A 21,693-nucleotide genomic window follows, 5' to 3' on the forward strand; every position below is an offset into this window, starting at 1 on the left:
CAGTTCCTCCCTTTTTCATCAGTGCATCCTGTCCAAAGCTTATTTTTATTGCCCTACTCTAGACTTCTTCCAAATTACCAATGCATTTAGGAAAAGATATGCAAGATTCCAGGCTAGATGCAGTAAATCCACACAGAGAAAGATTTCTATACCATTTTATCTCCCTTGTCTAATATGTGTAGTATTTGTATATAATCCACAATTTCCTTGGCATGGCTTCTAAGGTGAAAATATCATGAGGGCATGAGAACTGAATTAATCCTTCTGTCAAACTTCAACAGTAGCAAATCAAAACAAAATGATCAGTCCTTTTTTCTCCAGTGACTGCCTGAAGAATCCCTCTGTTACTGATCCATTAATCTCTTTCACTGGATCATGCCGAATGTGTTATCTTTACTGATTAGAAAAATGTGTGTTTCATGTAATTTGTCTGGAATTGTTAATGTCTAATCATCACTCTTAGTCCTAATATATCACCATACTCAGTATATTTTTTGTAATGTAATTACTTGCTGAAAACTGTTTCACAAAGACAGATGGATTCATTCAATCTATTTCACATGCAAACATTTAGTTTCATAGTGAGATCCTGTATTTTAATGCAAAAAGGCTAGAAGTCCAATTCTATCACTTTTTGGTAGGCAAGTTACACATCTTTGGATTTCTTTTCTTTGTGCGAAGCCCATGTTTAAGCTATATTAATTCCATCTGATCTTACACATTTAACTAAGAAACCTAAATTCAGATTTTAGGTTTCCTGGGATTTCTTTAGAGCTCTTAAAGCAATAGAAACATTTCCAAAATCTGGTCAGTCCATATAAAATTGATGCACGTTCTCCTCTGTTTGCTGGGCTGCAGCATGCAGCAGTTTAGAGGTAGTCTCAGGGAAGCTGAGTCGTTTCTGCAGCTGGGACAAGACCTCAGAGAAAGGGGTGAGGCACAGAAGTGGGTAGGGCCAATTATAGAAGTCATGAGTGAGGAAGTCCCTGCATTTGGGTCAGAGTCTTTGGCCTAAATGCCACATTAAAATTGCAGGTGAAAAAACTTTGAATGATGAAATGCTCTTTTCAAAACTTATTGTGACATTAAAAGTAGAAACAGATGGAAACAGATGCTCTTCTTGTTTATACCAGATCATTTAAGAGACTAAAAGCAACAAAAGGGAAAGATAATCTGCATTCTCATCTGAAAAATTTAAAAGATATTACTACTATTATTAATAATGGTAATAATAACAATATTAATATCTAGCATTTTTGCATAATTTCCTATGAACAGATCTGTGCTTTGCAAAAGAGGCAAGTATCATTACCATTTTATGGGGAGGGAACAGACGAATAAAAGTCAAAGTGCTTATCCCAATAAGTCATCCAGTAAGCTGGTGGCTGAACTGGGAAGAGAGTACAGGTCTTCTGAATCTCTCATTCTAAAGTTAGTATGATACTGGCTGATGAATTTGGCCATCCTTCCGAAAGGCTTTTTGAAACCACTTTAGGTATGTGCTGTTGTACACAAAATAATGAAGGTATTCAAGGTTACTTGTCTCTTTTGAACCTTGCCTCTGATTCTTCTTTGTCTTCACTGATTCTCTGCTGCTTTTAACCTGTCTTGCTATTGTAGTTAAACCTCCTATCATCTGACCTCCCAAACTCACCACGTTGGTCCAAGTCTCTGCCTGAGCTGTCAGCATTTCAAGAGACTGATGCTTTTTAGTTTTTGCATTTCTGAAAATGAACAGAGAATGTGGCATTGACAAAAAAGTTATGCTCATTTTTCCTATTTCTTTTCAAAAAGAGAGGGAAATGTAAATAAACAGAATTTATTCATTAAAATTCCACAGATGGGAATTATTATCTTTGGTCTTTTTGATGAAACCAGCACACTCTGTGCTATAACAAGACCTACTTGAGTTATTAAATTCAGCACACATGCTCTGTCTTCTGGCACCTCACCTGTTTATTTGCCCTGTGGAACGTCCTTCTTATAACCTTCTTCGCTGGGAAATATGTCTGCTAAACAGGCGCCTTTCTCAGTCCGATGGACTGGATTCAAGCCAGGTCATTGGTGGGGTTGTGGAGGGGGAGGTTTAGAAAGATGTTTTTAACCATCTTGTTTAAGAAACCAACAACAAAAATATGCATGTGCAAAATGGAAACTGATGGTTGGTTTTAATTTTCCACTTATTTTTCAGTAATGGGTATGCGGTAGATATTGTGCCGCCTAGATGCATTCAGCAAGGGACCCTGCTATTTATGTAAGACATTTGTGAGCACCACTGTGGGCAAAAACATGTGATACATACAAGGTTGACTGAAATAAGGGTGACAAAGCATCAGCCAGTTAAAAAGTCTTTTCTTCATTCTTTGTTTTTACATCTCCCTTTCTAGCCTGGAACTGAAATTTTCTTTAATGAAGTCCTATTGTCCTACTGATCCATGGACAGTTATTTTCCCAGTGGCCAGTCACTGTTGCTGGGATATTGGCATTGATTTCTTGTCAAAATCCTTCCAATAAAATAGAATCACAGAGTTTTTGTTTAAGACAATAAGAGTAACAAACCCCACATTTTTAAGACAGATCTGCATGCTTTGCAAACAGACAAAAAAGAAAATGATAAGTCAAATATTTTCCACATGTCTCTCTAGATTATAAATACCTGCATTTGGATCTGGATCTATCCTATCTAACGTTAGGGCCTTTACAGGCTGAAAATTCTTCAGGTAAGAGGTGAGCCAACTCCCTTTATAGCTGATGAACAGAGGGGGTCTAAATTTCTGACAATACCCATCTCTTCCTTGTTTGATTTTACAGACAGCCAAAACCTAGGGGCTAGCCTAAGTTAGAGGGCCTAGAAATAGATGGTGAAGAGTTAAGTGGACTGAATCTTGACCTATATTTGTCATTACAGTGAAGTAACTTACTGAAATGGATTATAAACTCCTTCAAGTGTATTGAGGGAATGGCAAAGTGCTGAAGTCTTGAGTGAGGGTCTGAAGCTCCCACAACATATCTTCACTTGATGGGACATACCAGAAAAACAGCAGAATGGGACAAAGATAAAGGAAAGATCCTGAGGCTACCTGGCAACTATTTGCCTTACCACAACTGCTATCTTCTTTTATGTTGTGGCCACAAAAGAGAACTTCAGTCAAAAGCCAGTGCTTTCCAGAAGTCTTTCTTTGGTTTGGTAGTCCTGGGAATGAGCACACATCTCTTTCTATTCTTCTTCATTAATGTTGCCCTTTTTCCCCGCAGTTCATTATCAGAAAGATTTTCTTTTCTAAAACAAAAAGGATTCAAAGCTACAGAGAAATTGTCTAGGGCTCCCACATGGCAGTAGTGTTTTCTACTACAATTTATAAATCTCTAGGTAAAAACTCTTCAATTTCTGCCTAACCTGGCATAGTCAATAAATTATGCATACTCTGAATGTCAGATCTTGTGAACATTAATTTTATTTTTCTTAATCTGATTGAAATCAAGTGTGTATCAATGGCAATAACTTTGCCCTCACAGTGTCCCTTAACTATATGCAAATATAATAGTAATGTGGCTGGCCTGGTGTTTTTAATAGTGCTGGTGCAATAGGTGAACTGAGTCAGTGGTATTCTTGATCACCCAAGGGCTGTTGCAAGGGTATCCATTTTTATACCATTGACACTTAACACTGTTGGAACATTGTTTAATATTAATTCAGTAAATGTCATTGCAATGCTGGGAAAAAATGACATCACAAACAATAGGCTATGGCCTGTAACTGTGAAAGCTTTGTGTAATTATCCTTTTGTCTATCAGTCCTATTGGATTCAGTACAACTAGCAATTTCTCAGTTTGACAGAACCCAGACCTTTGTGGAATTACATGTGTCTCAGTACTGCACCGTGTGATTACTTTGGAAAATAAGCATCTATAACAGTTATATTCAGGCAAACAAACATAAAGCAAGAAATGACTGAATATAATTTTAATTGGGGAAAAAAAAAAAGTCCAACAAGCAAGGAAGTGAAATTATATTAAGTTATAACAAAACTCCTGGAGAAAAATGCCTTCACATTAGCCATATCCAGTGAGCCCCCTTGGTTTTGATATCATCTTCTCTTCTTTGAATCATGGCTGCTGCATAGGAGTGATAACCTGATGTTTGTTTTTGTTCAAGGTAAATTGTGTAATGGAGTCCAAAAAACACAGAATCTCGGTTATGTTTCTTGTTTATTTTTTTTGGCATAAATGTGGAAAAAGATAGCCTTGTTCAATGAGCAAATAAAATCTGAATGGTGAAGTACCATACACTCATTCTGGCAGATACATTGGAATAGTTCTCCAGTAAAAAATATTTGTCTGTAGATTTAATTTCACTATTGTGTGAATACACAGTAAAGTCAGATGTAGAAAAAGACCACCCATAGTGTTGAAAATGAGCCCTTTGAAGGTGCTTGCTTTTGAAAGGTTGACATTTTCCAAAGATGAGAATTGTGTCCCTGAAATTCATGAGCATTCTTAAGAGATTTGTAAAGCAGAGGATTAGGGTTAGTGAAGTCTCCATAGGAATTGAAAACATGCAGCATGAAAGGACACCTAATTCATCCTTGCCCCCTTATATTTTTTTTTGCTTGAAGAAGATTAATGAGCATGTTTGAAAACAAATATTTGAATAGTAATGCATTATTACTATTTAATGCATTATGATACTGCAAGCAGGAAAAAAAAAAGGATTCTTTTTATGTTCTGCAAAGTAGAAATACAGACCTTAACACAAATAATAATATTTAATAAAGTAGATTCAAGTCACATATCCGTGATTTGCCTTTGGAAGTCAGAGCCAGCGTTACACTCACAGGGCAGCATACAACAGCTGGAAAGAAGGGCCCCATTCTCTGGCAGGCACTTGTTGGAGGACACACACTCTGAGTTTAAAGGGTTTCCTGAGAAGTCAGAACACTGGGTGTTCATGCTTGTTCTTCCCTGTCCTGCTTCAAGCTCCTGTTACATTCCAGGATCAGTACCACCAGCCAATTGAAGAAGCACTCACCACTCAGCAGATGGACCAGTTAAATGAGGGCTTTTAGACCACTCAACAGTTGATGCTTGAAGAAGGAGGCAAAGGAATCCTCGCAATGAGGATTGTCCTTACTTTGTCAGTAGCATGGTTCCATATTATATTTTGTAGAAAAAATCTAGACATGTTTTGGGGAGTGCTATAGGAGAGGGAAGTTCCTTATAGGAAGTCTAGACAAAGTAACGTGTTTAGGGAGAGGAAGAAATTTTAGTCTTATGGATAAAAACCATTCCCTGCTGCTTGACCTTAAAGCTGGAGTGTAGGAATAACCTGAGGTATCTGGAGAGCCAGAAGCCCCTGGAAGGTGATGATAGTGGGACAGAGTGGCCAGTGGTTTTGGGGAGAAGCAAACCTCCAGTGACCAGCCAACCACCCGAACACAACTTCATGTTGAAGGCAGCAGCTAATCCTCAATTAGTATAACTGATGTAAGTGAAATGAGAACTTCTCCCTTTTTATGGGAGATGAGGATTTGACCTGCAATGTTTTTATAGTCTCCTATAGACTCTTTTATAGTCTTAAAGTTCATGCCCTTGCCTTCTTCTGCAAGCATTGTAATTGAAAACTTAACATATTTGGAAAATGTTCCTACAGACCTTACTCATCTGAACAATTTGTCCTGACTTCAATAGGACTGTTCATGTGAGTAAGAACTGGAGTGGATGTGTGCTTTGAAACAGTTCTGTATCTCCTAATCTTGTTTTGTCAAATGTTGTTTGATGAAGCTTGGAAGTTGCTTTAGCAGACATATGTAGGAAGAACACATTTTTAGAAGACTGGCTGTTCCTTTTTGGCTTTGATTTATCTGCATATTAAAATATGCATGTTTGTGAGACTGAATCTTTTCATCCGTATCCCTCTAATTTGCCATCTTCTGTTGCATCTACGTATTTCCCTTCTCGATAAATCCTGTTCTGAGTGGTTTTGTAAGCTTGTAAAAAAATTTCTTTACTTTTAAGCCAAGAATTTACATAAAAAGCAAAACTGTTGTATAAAAGGCTGTTTTAAATAGATACCAGCAAAGTAATGAGTCAGAGAACAGTTACTTAATTAGCTAATGACTTCTTATCTAACATCAGAAGAAATTCTCATTGGGGAATATAATTGATTTTGTACTCATATAACACTTGAGATACAAATTCTAAATCTCAGTAATACCTCCCTCCCCCCCCTTATCACTTAGGATGCTGTTTAGATTTTTGCTTACATATATCTTGGCTTCTGCCTTTTAGCAGTATATTAGATGACATTTGCACCTGTGTGCCCAAGGTGAAGAACTGAGGGCTGCACTGTAGAAGCTGTATCCATTAATCTGTATCTAGAAAACATGCATGAGAATTTTTCTATTAAAAGTCTTCCAGTTTCCACTAGCACCTACTGCATATGCTGAAGCATGATTTAAACCCCATAGTGGTAAAGGTAAAGGTAGTAATAGGCAGAGATTATTTCTGTAGATTATATCACTTACCATATTACTATGCAAACATCTTCTAAACTACCTGAGCCTCTGAACTAGCAAAGTTTCTTTGATCCATGTGTCTGTATTATGGAGAGAGAAACTGATCTTGTATTTCTATGCACATATATTTGCACACTTGGCTGCCATTCCTTGTTTTGCAGATTGGTAGCATACCAGGAGTGCAACATCTGTTTAGCAAAGGATACATAAAACTGGGGATAAAATAAAAATGGTTATACACAGCGTCCTGCACAGTGGTGATTCTGTCTACTCTAAGAATAATAAACAGAGCTGTAGTTAGAAACATTCCACTGAAAGCAAAAAGTTTTATTTTGGTTTTTAGTTGCCCTGAGTGATTTATCAAAGATATAAAACTCAACAATTCAGTGATGGAAAAAACAGTATTATTTTGAACTTAGAATACAGCTTTCAATGACAGGAATATAGCTAATAAAAAATACCTGCTGTAGCTGAATACCAACATCTTAGCTGGAAGAAATAAGGTTTCTTTGTTACATTAAGTAATCTAATCACTATTTTTACTCTATTACTTACTACTGAAGGGGCTAATATCATTAACTGATACTGCAGCTTTAAAGCAGCAGCATGCAATAGGAGGATGGTATCTGTCTCAGAACACATTAGTGTGAGGTGAAGAAAATACAAGATATTCACTGACCTCAGGGGACGCAGGAAACTTCCATAACTCATTTTATGTCACCATATATTAAGATGCAAAACCACAGATGCACTCCCCCAGGTATTAAATACTTAAAACAGAAGTTCCATGAGAAATAATATATTTATGTGAGGCTACTACACATAAGACTAGTCTCAATCCTTTGCTGGACTGAACTGGAACCTTAAAGACTATGGGGTGAACTAGCAGAAAAAATTGATTAAACCAATAAACGAATACATATATAGATAAAAGAAATTACTCACAAATCCAAAGAATTGCTGTAGTAGCCCATATTTTAAATAGCTGGTAGATTTAAAAACAATACTTCAAATCAGTAGAATAGAATAGACTATTCCAGTTGGAAGGGACCTACAACTGCCTGACCACTTCAGGGCTGACCAAGTTAAAGCATGTTGTTATATCATTATTATATGTACCAGATACACTCCTGAGCCCTCCATGTTCCCAGGAGCAGTGTGAATGTTCCCACTAGGATTGCCGCCCTGAGTTGATGCCATGCCAGGTCTTGGCTTACCTACTGCAATCCTGTTGGTATCCCCTTCCCCCACTAATTCTAGTTTAAAGCATCTTGAGTATGAAAATCATTTATATGCAATTTCATGCAGAATATTTAGGTTACTTATGAAGAAGTTTTTTTTCAAACATTCTAAAGGAGGGCAAAGGCTTAGAAAAGGCATCTGTTAAAGAAATAACTGTTTTTTTTCAGCTGAGACTATTTAATTTTTAAGAACAATGAATCAAAACAAGTGCTTCTGTTATTGCTTTCTTCTAGTAGCTGAAAATATTTTACATATCTGGACTGTGAAGCTAGAAGAACATGCTAAAGTGAAAAGAATGTATTATATTCTTAATCCAAGAAAAGATTTTGGTCTCGGTTTAGTTGCTCACACAGGGGTGTCTCATGTCATCTGAGATCCTATGAAGTCTCTTGCCTGGCTTCCAGGTGCTGTTGCATAAGAGCATGGTCGCCCATTGATCTTGTGTAGTATTCCTAACCTAAACTCACTGTGGTTTTATAGTTATTGCAGAGGACAGGGTTCCTTTTGGTTCTGATCATCTGGTATACGATCTTTTTGCTGTAAGGATTTCCTTACCTGCCTGTAACTCAGGGCCAAATAGTTGCTTTATATGTTCCATGATTTACCAGAGCTATCCTGGTCTGCTTCATCAGCAGTACATAATGAGCCTTCATTAATGTTTGTAGACTATAATAAATAAAAGATCTTATACAACTCATGTTTTCCACAATGAATTGTTTCTTCCCCTGCCCCTCGTGATGTTCTAATGTTTTGTATCTTTCTTTTAGGTTGGTTGTTACTTGAAGACCCCTAAATATCCAATTTGGTTGGTATGCAGCGAAAGCCACTTTAGTGTGCTTTTTTCTTTGGAAAAGGATTTACTAGGTGACTGGAAAACAGAGCGGAGATTTGATCTATATTATTATGATGGCTTGGCCAACCAGGAAGAAGAAATACGGTTAACAGTTGGTACGTACAACTCAGTACCTCTGCATTTCATCTCTGGTAGTGGCAATAGCATTACATCAAAAAGAAGAGTTCAATAATACAAACAATGATGGTCTCAGGCACTAAAGTTTATTTGTGTGCCTGTTTCCTGTTTTCCGTAATTAGTTTTGGTGATTAATTGGAAATTAGATTTCTCAAGAAAATTTTGAGAATAAGCTCTTGAAAGAGTTAAAAGTGAGCATGTGCTACTTCATACAGACTGGTATATCTTTCAGTGACACTGATTTCCAAGGAACAGATTGTGATCTGGCCTATTCATGCTCCCAGGATTATAAACCATATTTAACCACTCTCATTCTCCTTCACATCTCACATCATTTCTACAGGCAGAAAGTGCAAGTCTCCTGTTCCTCAACCCTACACGCCTGTAGTAAAATGAGCAGAGAGGGTGAGGAAGCATGAAATCCTTGCCTCCAAAACCAGCTACTTCAGAAGATGGCAGTAATCCGCTAACAAAGTCTAGTCTCTTACCTGCTTGTAAGCATACTTGGAAACACAAGCATGCAAAAGATCTTTCGACTTGTTGCACTCATTTTTTCAGGAAACCATGACAAATTATGCAGCTGCTTTTACAGGAATTATGTATTTCTCCAGCTGGAAGGCATTTGGACAAGAAGTATTCTGATGCTTAGAACGCTCCTACTTATTGCCATATTAAGACATTCTTGACCACTAAATTCCTATTTGCTAATAATATCCTACTTATCTTTTGTTTTCTTTAATATATTTATACAATCTAATCAAATTCCTTCTCAATCTTAAGAAGCCACTCTACTGTAGTCCACTCTTTAAAAAGAAGCTGTCTGTATTCCTTGTTTGCACCTACATTCTGGTTCTTGGACAGGATGAGTTATACATGGGTGTTGTATGTTCTAATTGAGTCCCTGTGGCAAAGCTCTTTGTATGGTGGGAGTGCTGGGGGCTTTTAGCATCTCACAAGATTTGGTAGTGAATTGAATCATCTTTCTCCCTGTTATTTATCCTCTTATTTTAATTAAAATCCCTGTCATTCTATTGTAGTGATCACATTATATATTATCTCAAAGAAATACTTGACCTTTACAGGACTATAGTTGCCAACTGGTTCCCACATGGCCTGTCCCAGATAAAAGGTTCTTTGTAAGTGATACAGATGATAGAGTTCAACATAGGGCTAGAGAGATCAAGACACATTTTTTCTATTGTGTTGTACCATGTAACATACAGTCCAAAACAGGTGTCCTTATCTGTCTTTTTATCATTAATAAATCAGGAATGTTTCCAAAATCCAGAGCTACCAAGCACTCTGAGATCCCTGGATGAGAAAGTGCTCAGAGTATGTATAAGTTTTTACTGTTCAATCTGTCATGGCATATCTGTATATTTCTCCTCAAAGACTAAACTTGCATTGAGAGGTAGATATCTTTTTGTTGTACCTATAGCCTCTTCCAGGGATGTGTCCTAGTAAATCTTCTGTTATCTGTGAAATTCTGCAAAAGGCTGTAAAATGCAAATAATTTCATCATTCCAGGGAAATGCTTTCCTAGTTCTGGCTGTACAGTAATCCTTTGTTAGGTCTGGATAAAAACTGAAATTACTTTACATCCAAAAGGTAACATTGATCATACATCTAAACCATGCATGCAGTACCAGATGGAAACATCAGAATGCTAAGTATTACTGGTATTTCCATTGCAGAAATATCAACAAGCTATGATGGTTAGGCAGTGTTACCTAGAGATACAACGTGAGGTTCTGGGTGCTGCACAGCCACATCTCACTGGTGCTGGTTAGTGAAGTTGTTTGCTTTTCACTAACAAAAGGGTGAATTCCTTGATATGGGAATCTTGTTTATAATTAGGAAGATTACAATCAAGGTCATATTTCAGGAAATCTTGAAGAAATTACACTGGGCGAGAAAGGTAAAAAAGCCAGAAAGAAAGAGTAGAATTACATTTTGGGGGTAATAGCAATTGCCACTTTATATTGAGAATTTGCCCTGCTTCTTATACTTATGATCATTTGCCAGAATTTAGGCGGGAAATAATAAAGTTCCTTCCTAAAAGCAGGCAAAGCCTTCTAGTGAATTCAGCATACTAACCTAAATAGATAAAGGTTCTTCAGTCCTTTCCATTGGGGTAGAAATTTCTGATAGGCAGAGAAGAAAAACATGCCACTGTATCTAAATTTTGCATGCATTTTGCTCATCTTTTGTCAGCTGTCCAGGGACTGACTCGAGATTCTGGGATTTTTATTATATGTCACAGAGACCACTTGTATGAATGTGTTGTACTGCTCAGAAAGATACTGCTTCTCCTTTCTAATATATACAGTTAACACCTACCTATGTTAACATTTACAATATGTTGTCTCCAAGTGAAGATACAGGGAATTTTTGTACAGTCTGTTTTAATAGATCATTCTTATATCTCATTGGTGCTTACGTTCAACTCAGTATCCTTTTAAACGTGTTTTCAAAAAGCAGCTGAATAATTGCTAAGGAGAATATAACTGAATTTCTCAGAAGATTCTTCCAGAGTCATAGACAGCATCCTGAGCCCCTTTGCAGGTCTCACAGGAGGTAGTGCAAGCAGTGAAATTAGCAGAGATTCCGATACTGGAGGCAGCTTCTAGGGAAGGCTCACATATTGATTATGACACTTTCAGAACAGTTTTTTCGTACAGTTAAGATGAGATTGTTCCAATGTGCAAACGCCTTCTGGAAAGGTAATTAATAAAAATAACTTCCTAAGGTTGCCGTTTAAATTATGAGCAGTATTTCTTCTCTTGGTGATTGTCTGTTCACATTCCACTCTTCTGAACCTGTGTCATCATATCTCCTGAACAGCAAGTTTGTCTGTAACTGTGCTGGCTCTCGATTTCTCAATACCCTTAGCTTAGAATATAAGTGAATATATAAGAGATCATATTCGTATCTTTCTTGCTGTTGGTGACTCCAGGATGGAAGAGTGTAACTTCAATATTGCTTGCTCCAAATAAGTTGTATGAAACACTTTAACGCAGTTTGTTAGTTAATTAACTTAGCTAAATGTTCCTTGTCTACTCCTGTAAGGTACACCTTTAGTGATACTTTTTTCCTATTCTTTTATATGAAAAACCTTTATTCAAACCTCCTGGTTGGAAGAACTCAAGTCTAAAAATTACAAAACTCCACAAGTTGACAATGACTGGGAAAGGCAGCCATGCCATATGCCTATCCTGCTACCGGTACTAGGGTCAGGACAGTAGCTCTTGCTTCTCACTATGAGAAAATCCAGAACATCAGTATCAGGAATTCCTAGATGGGTCCAAATACTATTGAAGACCTCTAACAAACCATTATAAACTTCAATATTATGATAAAAGAGGCCCTTTGAAACTTAGAAAGATTCCTGTGTACCTCTAAGTTCCTGAGGATCTAGGAGAAAACTGCCAGTACTTTATGTATTTTTAAATATTGTCCATTTCCTACTACTCCAGCCCTTACAGTCATTCAGAGCTTTCCGCATGTATTTATACCAACATGATCAACAAGCAAGAGAGAGCCAGATTCTGTCTATGACACGAGGAAGCCAGATATATCTGAGACTGGCAGCTGTGAATGTAAGAGCAATTGCCTCCCATCCTGTCTACAACAGTCTCACTGAAGCAGACCCATATCCTACACCCTGTCTTGGCATCGTTTGTTGCTCGCAACCTACCCATTGGCTGGATGACTGACAGAAAAGAAGAAAAAGAAAAAGCCCTAGTCTGCTGCAGTTTAAAATGTTTTACTCCAAAACAGGAAACAGCTGAGCAGACTGACATCCAAGCTGGTCGCAGGATGTTTTCTCCCTGAGAAGTTCAGTGACTACTTTCACTGTTGACAGATCCAGTGTCTGAGACACTGACCTCTCTGTTTTCCCTGGAACAGTGCAATTGCCTCTCTGTCCCGAAGGAATGCTCACAGTCTGTGGTAGCTCTCTTATATCCAACACAACATTGGCTTCTCCCGTCTGTGCATTGCTTTCTCAACAGTCAAGGGACAATCTTCTTTTCCAGGGTGAAAGAATCTTAACCCAGTTTGGACTGGACTTGGGGTTTCCTATTCAGCTACCGCTGTCCTTAGTATTTGAGTAATGAAAATTGCTTTCTTAGTAGCTATGACATCAACTGCAAAATAAAAACCTCATGACATCCCTCCAGCATAATCTTTCACCTTCTAATCCATGTTTTTTCCTTGAAACCATCTCTATATTAGTAAACTAACATGTGTCAGGGCATGAGTCTGAACACTGTCCCCCGATCATCCTTACTGGTAAGTAGTCAGCACAATTTTCGGAAAGTTTCTGGCCCAGAACAACTAATACTGGGCACAATCTGGGGATCATTCCCAACAGCGTTTGCATTCAGTCACCCCTGCCTTTAGCCTGCCACCACATGAACAGGCAGTAGACCACTAGCTGAAAGAGTTCAGGCAATGACAAAGCAGTGAGTGCCAGACTGTCCGCTCTAAGGTCAGCTATAAAGCCCATGCTATTTGCAAAGAGCCATAGTTGTGGTACCTGCTCTGAGCATTCCTGGCCCTGTCTGTGGCCACTCTGTTCAGATGGCGTGAACGAGGGCATGAGATGGTATTCCAGTGCCAGGGTATTTCAGTCCAAAGTGGATACGTGCCTATTGTGGGCTAGGAGATTTACGGTGTGAGTGGTAGTCCATCACTTCCATGAGTGGAGTTCCTAGAAGCTACTGCAGTATTCTGTGTGAATAGAAATATACTCCAGCCACTAATAATGTCTGATATGTCTCTGCAGACACAACTCAGATGTGCACTGAAGATAAAGAAAATGACCTTACTCCTCCACTTGAGCACTGTATTAGGACAAAGTAAGTGAAACTACAGTTTTTCATACAGATATATTCAGTTACTGATATAAATAATATATGTAAGGCTGGAGTGTGGTAAAAAATAATGCAGCAAGTAATCTTGCAAAATTACTGCTTAAAAATCAGAAAGGATCTGAATAGGCCAGGTTGTGATAATAAGTATTACACATTTAATTGTGTGTTATTGTAGTTAACATCAAACTGGCTAAGACATTCACTTCATTTTTAGAGGAACCTTCATTACATCACCAAGAACTGACTAAGCCAAATTCAGTTTGAGAGCACAACTTGATTTCAATAGATCTACATTTAGATCCCCAAAATTTCATTGATTCCTATTGTAGAGGTATAATGAGAAAAGGAGAAATTTTTTATAAGTCCTTTCTGAAAAATATAGTTGCTGTGGGAGACTTGGGTATCGTTCTCGATGCATGAAGCCCTGTGCTCACTGGGCTCAGTTTTCTCAAACTTTCCATGTGCCTATGGGCAGCACAGAGCTCAAGATCACAAAACACTGTGTTTTGTGAAGTCATTCTTGACAGTTCTTAGGTCATATTTTCTCCTTAAATACAAGGCTAGTTCCTGTCATGTTCAGATTTTCATGGCCATTTTAAGGTCTATATGATATTAAATGATATTATTTTAAGCAATTTATCCAAGTTATACTGAAGTTAATGAGAACATTTTCAGTTTAGTGAGACATGAAAGAAGCAAAATGGAGAAATTTAACTAGGTAGAAAAATCAGCTTTATATCAGCTCCATCAGCATGACTTTGAAAACTGCTATCTGAATATCTTTGGAGCAAGAAGTAAAAGCCTCATTGTCAAAGACCGTAACATTTGTTAAATCAGCAAGCCAAGCAGCTTCAGATTTCTGTTGTAATTTCCCCCTCTCCTTGCCACAATTTGTCCTGTAAAAAACCACCCCCAAAAATAAGCACAGTGGCTGCCAAACAGTGTGTTCCTGCATGGCTGCCATTATAAAGTTACAGAAAAGTAGAAGAGGCATCCTGTAACATGACAGCAGTGACATTAGTCCAGACTCCCTTACATATAGATTGTATTGATTCCTCTGTTCCAGTAACACATAAGCATGACTACAAACTAAAATAAATAATATATAGCCTCAGAAACCCACACAGTAAATAATGCGTGCAACTACTTAAAAGTGCTCTTAGAACATCTTCCATTCCTGGCATTGTATCAAAGTTACACAGTTTTTGTAGTGGTGATGTTTGTTTATTTTAAATTCCCTGCTTTAATCTACTGGAGAAGTAAATGACCAGCAAATTCCAGTGTCAATTTATTTTGTTTGTACCATTCTCAGGACCGTCTGATTTACCCTGATCAGTCTGGCTCCTTGTTTCCAGTATTCTCCATTTGCTTTGAGCATATTTATTTAAGCATGGCCTTGCTGCTAAAGGTTTTTCGTGTTCTATTTTTCCTTTTTGGTTTAAGAACTTTTTCTTCCAACTATGAAACAGTATATAAGGAAAAGTAAAACCAAACCAAACTAACCAATATTTTAACAAATTGGGAGATAAAAAGGAAATGTTTTCTATCATACAGCCATGGAAAACACTCCTAAACTAATTTTTAGTAAAGCAAGCAAGCAAGCAAGCAAAGAGCCGTTACTTATTTTGACCAAGCATTCATGATGAAGCTACTTAACAAACCTTTCTCATAAAAAAATGCAGGATGATCCCTCAGGCAGTGTGGAGAATTTCACAGACTGAACAATCAGAACTGAGAAGATTAACTGTTGTTTCCAAAAGTTGATTGGTTTTTTTCCTTTTATTCACATGACTCAGTTCTGTTTTAATCCATGAAAAGCCTTACCCATTGTTTACCTCAATACCTGAACACTACCGTCCTGTAATGCATTGAATTACATGCCCAACATCTGTTTGCTGTTTGTTCTCTTATCCTCTCCCAAAGGGAAAACTGCATATGTAATAGACTGTTTCTGTATTTAGGTTTTCTTGTTATTATTTTTATCAGAGGAGAAGGGTTGTTTTACTTCTGCAGGAGGAAGAGAGTCCCTATTCTAGTCCCTATTTTAGTCCCTATTCTATAAAATGTCAGAAGAGCGAGATTTGAGTTTAAAGCAGGTAATGCTTCAGATGATGGCTAGAACGACTAGTCACCAACAGGTATCACTTTAACCTGCAGGCTCCCAACCAAAGAGTCAGTACAAGTACATGTGCTTTTATTGTGGCTTTCAGCCCTAGACATCTGTAGAAGCAGTCAGATTCTGACCAAGAGATGTCTGGAATGTGCATCCCTGTGTTGTTTGGGAGATGCCGTGCGGACGTCTTCTCCCATTCTTCCCTGAAAAATACTCATATCACAGTCACAATCCTCGGCGTCTCTCTGCACTGGCGGAAATAACATCTGTTAGCTCTGCCTGAGGGGAATAAAACTTTGATCTGATATTATAATCTGAATTTAGAGGTATATTTTGTTAACCCTCTAACATCAGCTTTCCTCTGGGGTAGTGGGGCTATATGACACATTAGTTCATCTGTTTGGCTTTGAAGTGAGACATCCAGTGGAAATTTAGTGGATAAGAGGAGAGGAGAGCATGGGCATTTCATCCTGAATTATTGGTGTGCTCTAAAACAATACTGAATGATTAGTACAGGAGATACTCTGTGAATGTTATTCCAGACTGAGCATTGTTCAGGGCTTGAACCAGTTCCTCCTGGGTTCCCGTTAACTCCATGACCCTTGGGTGAGGTTGTAGTTGAACCAGGTGGGTCAAATATAGTTTTCATGTAGCTAATCTGATAAATTATAATTGAATCAGCAGCTAGAATCTGGGTTCAGTTTGAATTGCGTTGTGGCAGGATGCTGTGGGGAAATGATGATGCTGAATTGTCTGGACAGTTTTGTTTCTGTCTGTAAAGAAAAGACTTGTTCAGCGCCTGTGAGTGAGGTTCCTCACTATTTGACACCTTTTCTTGTGCATATTCAATAGATGAAAAAAGTTTTGGATCCGTCTCCACAGGAGCAAACAGCCAAAGACTGCTTTTCAGTCTACAAATGGCTCAGCAAAAATGGTTTGAAAATAAACATGGGAGATAAGGCTTGTTATGAAAGTTACCTTGAGTCCTGCTTCAAAATACTCTTTTCTGTTTAAGCTTTTTCTTGAAATCCTGTTTTAGAAAAGGCCAGTTCTTCACTGCATAGTGATTAGCAGCATCCTAAGCCATAAGAGCAAAAATGGTATCAGCACATGTTAGTGTTTTCACAGAGTATAGTGTATTCTCAGAACAGATTTCATTCGGTGTCTTTTGGCCTCTGTGGGGTCTCTGTGGATCCCTCTCAAAGCTTTAATCACCCTGATGAGATAGAAGGTGGTGCCTTGGGAAGATTGTACACAAAGATAAGGGATGATTTGATGGCATTATCTGAAAAATCCAGTGGGGACAGAAGGTAGCAATTGTACTTCCCACTTGCATTTGGTTGTTCTGGGGTGATATTCTGAACATCTGGCAGGGACAGCTCTCACCACTGGCAAATGCCAGACTAGGTCGAATATCCCCAGCTAGAACATATTCTGCTTTTAACTTAAGATGTGAGGCATCACTGTTGTGTATTCCTACTAAGTCCTGGGATGAGGACAGTCTTTCTGCAATTTTTTAATTTTTATTTTCTCAGCAAAATAAAAAAAAAGATGGAAAAAATTCACAACAACCCTCAGATGGTCTCTTGCTTTGAGGCTTTGCACTGAATACTGCATGAATTCAGCTTTTGGTTTTGTTTTACACTTAATTGACTTGCTCAGTGAAAGGACTGAGCTGCCATACCCTTGCTGACACATTCTTTCCTCGGTGACAGAAAGAATGTGGCACTCTGGCAACTCACTGTCATCTCCACCCCCTCACTAATGTCTTGCTACTGTGCACATGCACTCTGAGACAGATTTTCAAAACAGATATAAATACTTGACACTGAGAATGCAATAGTTTAGTTCTCAGAAGATGGGGACCATGAACTTGCAAACATGAGAAATGCCACGGACAAGGGTGCAATTCATGCAGTGAATGACTCTGACTGTACAGTAAGTTGACTCACTTCAACCCAGTGAGGTCACTGGAGAGCATCATCCTGCTTTCACCAAGTCTTGGTTCAGATCTTTGTCTTCTGCCATGATTTGAAGACACATTCGGTGACAAATGCAGGGTTGAAACCTTGTTTGCATTCAGTGTTGGTCACATTCCTGGAGTGGTGGTGTGGTTTAACCACAGCCAGAAACTAAGCACCATGCAGCAGCTCACTCATTCGCCCGCACCCAGTGGGCTGGGGGACAGAATTGGGAAAAAAAGTAAAGCTCATGGGTTGACATAAAGACAGTTTAATAGGAAAGGAAGAAAGGAAGAAAATAATAGTGATAATAATAATGATGATGATACTAATAAAATGACAACAATAATAATAATAATAAAAGAATTGGAATATACAAAATAAGTGATGCACAATGCAATTGCTCACCACTCGCTGACGGATGCCCAGGTAGTCCCCCAGCAATGATCCCCTGCCTGGCCAACTCCCCCCAGTTTATATACTGGGCATGACGTCACATGGTCTGGAATACCCCTTTGGCCAGTTGGGGTCAGCTGTCCTGGCTGTGTCCCCTCCCAACTCCTTGTCCCCCTCCAGCCTTCTCGCTGGCTGGGCATGAGAAGCTGAAAAATCCTTGACTTAGTCTAAACACTACTTAGCAACAACTGAAAACATCAGTGTGTTATCAACATTCTTCTCATATTAAATCCAAAACATAGCACTATACCAGAAAGGAAATTAACTCTATCCCAGCCAAAACCAGGACAAATGGGCAGCTGAGGATAAGCAGGAATTAAAGACATGGAAGGTTTTTGTGCACGTGTGTGTGGACTCATTTGGAAACATTGTTCTTGGTACACATCTTTAGTGTTATTCTGAAGAAGGAATGAGGGCAGAGAAAAAGCAAAGCCTCAACATAGGAAAAACAAAACATTGCCATTAAAGTGAGCCATTGAATACTTCAAAGGAACCAAGGTCAGGAGCAAAGATAGCTGCTAACTGAAATGATCCGGTCTCAGGGTCTCAGAGACAGAGAGTTCCTAATCAGAGGCCTGCCTATATAGGAGTGTGCAAAATGCATAGTAAGAGCTGAGACTGAGCATTCTGGTTATATAGGGTTAATTCTTGTACCCATCTTAGGGATTCCCTACAGTCTTTGCAACATGAAGGTACTTGTTCTGAATCAGCTGCTGCTGAGGACTCTCTATTGCTTAGAAGAGACCGGAGGAAGGGTAAGGAGACTGACCTCCAAACTTGGGCACCTAAAATTCAGGGGCACAAGTACCTCACTTCTGTTCTTATGCCTTTGAGAAGATGTGATTAGTTACCCCAAATGAGTCCATCCTAATCTCTCTAAGGTTTTTTGCGTGGTTGAGGGGTGTTGGGTTACCTTTCCAATGACCTGATTAACTGATGGATGTAAAACGATTGCTTTCATTTCTAGGTGGCAAGGAGCTGTTATTGACTGGAATGGCACAGAACCAATGTTGTGACTGACCTGACCTGCACTTTATTTGTAAAGACAAAAAGGAAATGACTGAATTAGCACATTCCTATTCCCACCAATACAGGAAATAGGACAAGAGTTGTGCAGTTTACGATGAGGAAGAACGGCATGGTTTGCAGGCTGGAAGAGTTTCACCTCAATCACCTCGTGCTTCAGATATTTTGCTTATAATATAAACAACACTTACGTAAATTCCTTGTCACTGCCTTTAACATACAGCTTCTGAGAGTAGACTCAGATTCCACTACCAAATCAAGGTTACAGATGAAGCAGTGAAGTCGTCAACGTCCCCTTGAGGTCTCTTTCTGGATCCACTCTGTATCCTGCAATTGTTTCAAAGCATCTGATGAAAGATGCTGAACCCAGATTTCTGTCACTGTACATGCCTTCTCTGTACTGCTTAGTTCTTCACCTACAAAACTCCAGTGCAAATATAAAATATCATCCAAGAAATGTATATTCACTTCTTTACCTGGTATTAGTAAGTCTCGTTTTGCACTAAACACATTGGTAACCATATGGACTTTTCAGATAAAGCCTGACCTATACAAAGTTCTTGTGTCATAAAATTTGCAGTAAGGATTGTGGTTTTGTGTTATGAGAATAATAACACCAGTACGTTCCTTATACTGGGTGAAATTGGTGTGTAACAGTGCCTCACACTGATGTAGCACATTTTTCTTTCTAGATTAGAGATAGCTCTATCAGTATCTTTACATTTATACCATTGTAACTACTTATACACTAGGGTTTATTTACACCAAAGTGATAGATAAGATCTGTGCTTTGCCTCTTCATTACAAGAAAACAGAAGAGCTGTTAGATTTGAAATTTAAATGGTGCCTATCTGTGATAGAGACCATTTTTCATGATTAAATAAAATGCATGTACTGAAATGATGTACTGTGGATATGTATCACGAGGTACTGAAACAGCAGTTTGTATGCTGAAATCAATTCAAGTGACATATTTTGGCAACACTTTACCAAAATTGGAACAAGTTACTGAACTGAAGATGGAAAAAATGCCTTGGAAAAAAGGCAGAAAAATGGTGCTTCTAGAATTATTCCTCTCTCTTGATAGTGAATAATTCATGAGAGTTTAATAAAGAACTTTTACTTTCTGATATTTATCATAGCACCTTCTTCCTAGTCAGTACGCAAATTCCTCTGAGTCCTGATAAACTAATTGCTCTTTCCAAAATCAATTTCCAACAAAAATTCAAGGCCCTACCCTGTGTAGCATGGAGACACCAAACTGACTATGCAAATACAAATCTCGGGGAATTAGCATTTGAGCTAGATTTGGAAACCAGCCTGAATATAAGCCATAACGGAGTACTAGAAAGGTTTAGGTAGTCTTTGAGTGAACATCTGTCTCCTCCTTTGCTTCCCATTCACATCAAACTAGCTATACGCTGTAAAGCCTCTCAGAGTTTCAGTTATTTTATTTAATTCAGTGTAATGTAATTTGTTTGGTTTAGATCAGATAGGCAAACTTTTTTAAACTTTGTGAGATTAAGATCTCCCATTCAGCCTCTGAGGCGTAGGCAGCATCAGATCTGAGCTCATTCCTGACTCTACTACAAGGATGTTACGTGGCCTTTGGCAAACCCTTTCATCTTTGTGTATATAGGCATATGTTTGTACTGTCAGCTGTAGGTGGACTCAATACTGCCTTTAAGATACACTCATCATCCATACTTCAGACAGTCCAGTTTCCCAGGAAGAGCTTGCCTCAGTGTGAGCTTCAGTGTTTCTGGGAGTGGGAGATCACGAACAAAGATCCCAGATCCAAAGCCTTTGTTCCTCTTGAAATTTCTGTGAACTGTAGTCCACACTTTGTTTCATGAAGCAAATATAGCTTGATTTTCCCACTTACCTCACAGGGCATCCATGATGTAAACTAAGATTTTTTGCAGAATGCATTTGGACAGAAAAGAGTGTAGAGATGAAAAATGGTGGAAGATTTTTGGAACCAGGTTTAACAAAAAATTCCTTTCTGAATTTTTCAGTCTAGTAAACCTACACCATTTAATTTAAAGCACTGCTTTAAAGTATGTCAGTTTGGAGATAACCTTCCACTCCCTGATAGAAGAGCAGCAAAGATTAAGCATTTGTCTGGGGAAGGAGGGAGCTGCCTTGTGACAGGCCAGATTTCATCTGACTAAAATATAGATGTCTACAGTGCATATGTGTTCAGAGGAGCTGTTCTCCTCTGTTCAGAAGAGGGGAGATATCAGGGTGTGATGTGTCTTTGCTTTAGGATGAGAAGAACTATGCTCCAGCCTGTAGGATGGTAAGTAAAAGTGGGGATTGCCTCAAATGCATTTCACCCATGAAGCTGTAAGGATTTTTCAGGGTGTAAGAAATAGTATAGTGAATAGCGCTTGGAAATAGATTGTGGTTTATGGTTTATCTTGGAGGGTAAATGAAGATGAGGGGAGGCCCTGAATTCTGACCATCTTTGTAAAACAGGCTGTAAAGAACTTTGAGGCTCCTTCATCACTGGTTATGGAGAATAGTTTTG

At 38.5% G+C, this 21,693-nt stretch overlaps 1 protein-coding gene across 1 annotated transcript in view; it reads left to right on the top strand.

Annotated features, from left to right (window-relative positions):
• The window catches only part of FAM188B (family with sequence similarity 188, member B), an 80,576-nt gene extending 61,426 nt beyond the window's left edge, over positions 1-19,150 (top strand). The window contains exons 16-18 of the mRNA XM_010561253.1: positions 8,525-8,705; positions 13,517-13,589; positions 19,102-19,150. Of these exons, the coding sequence (XP_010559555.1) occupies positions 8,525-8,705; positions 13,517-13,589; positions 19,102-19,150 (303 nt within the window). The remainder of the gene's footprint in view (positions 1-8,524; positions 8,706-13,516; positions 13,590-19,101) is intronic.
• The last annotated feature ends 2,543 nt before the right edge of the window (positions 19,151-21,693 follow it).

The sequence above is a fragment of the Haliaeetus leucocephalus genome, unplaced genomic scaffold, assembly GCF_000737465.1.
Source record: "Haliaeetus leucocephalus isolate CR32 unplaced genomic scaffold, Haliaeetus_leucocephalus-4.0 Scaffold0, whole genome shotgun sequence".
Lineage (NCBI taxonomy): Eukaryota > Metazoa > Chordata > Aves > Accipitriformes > Accipitridae > Haliaeetus > Haliaeetus leucocephalus.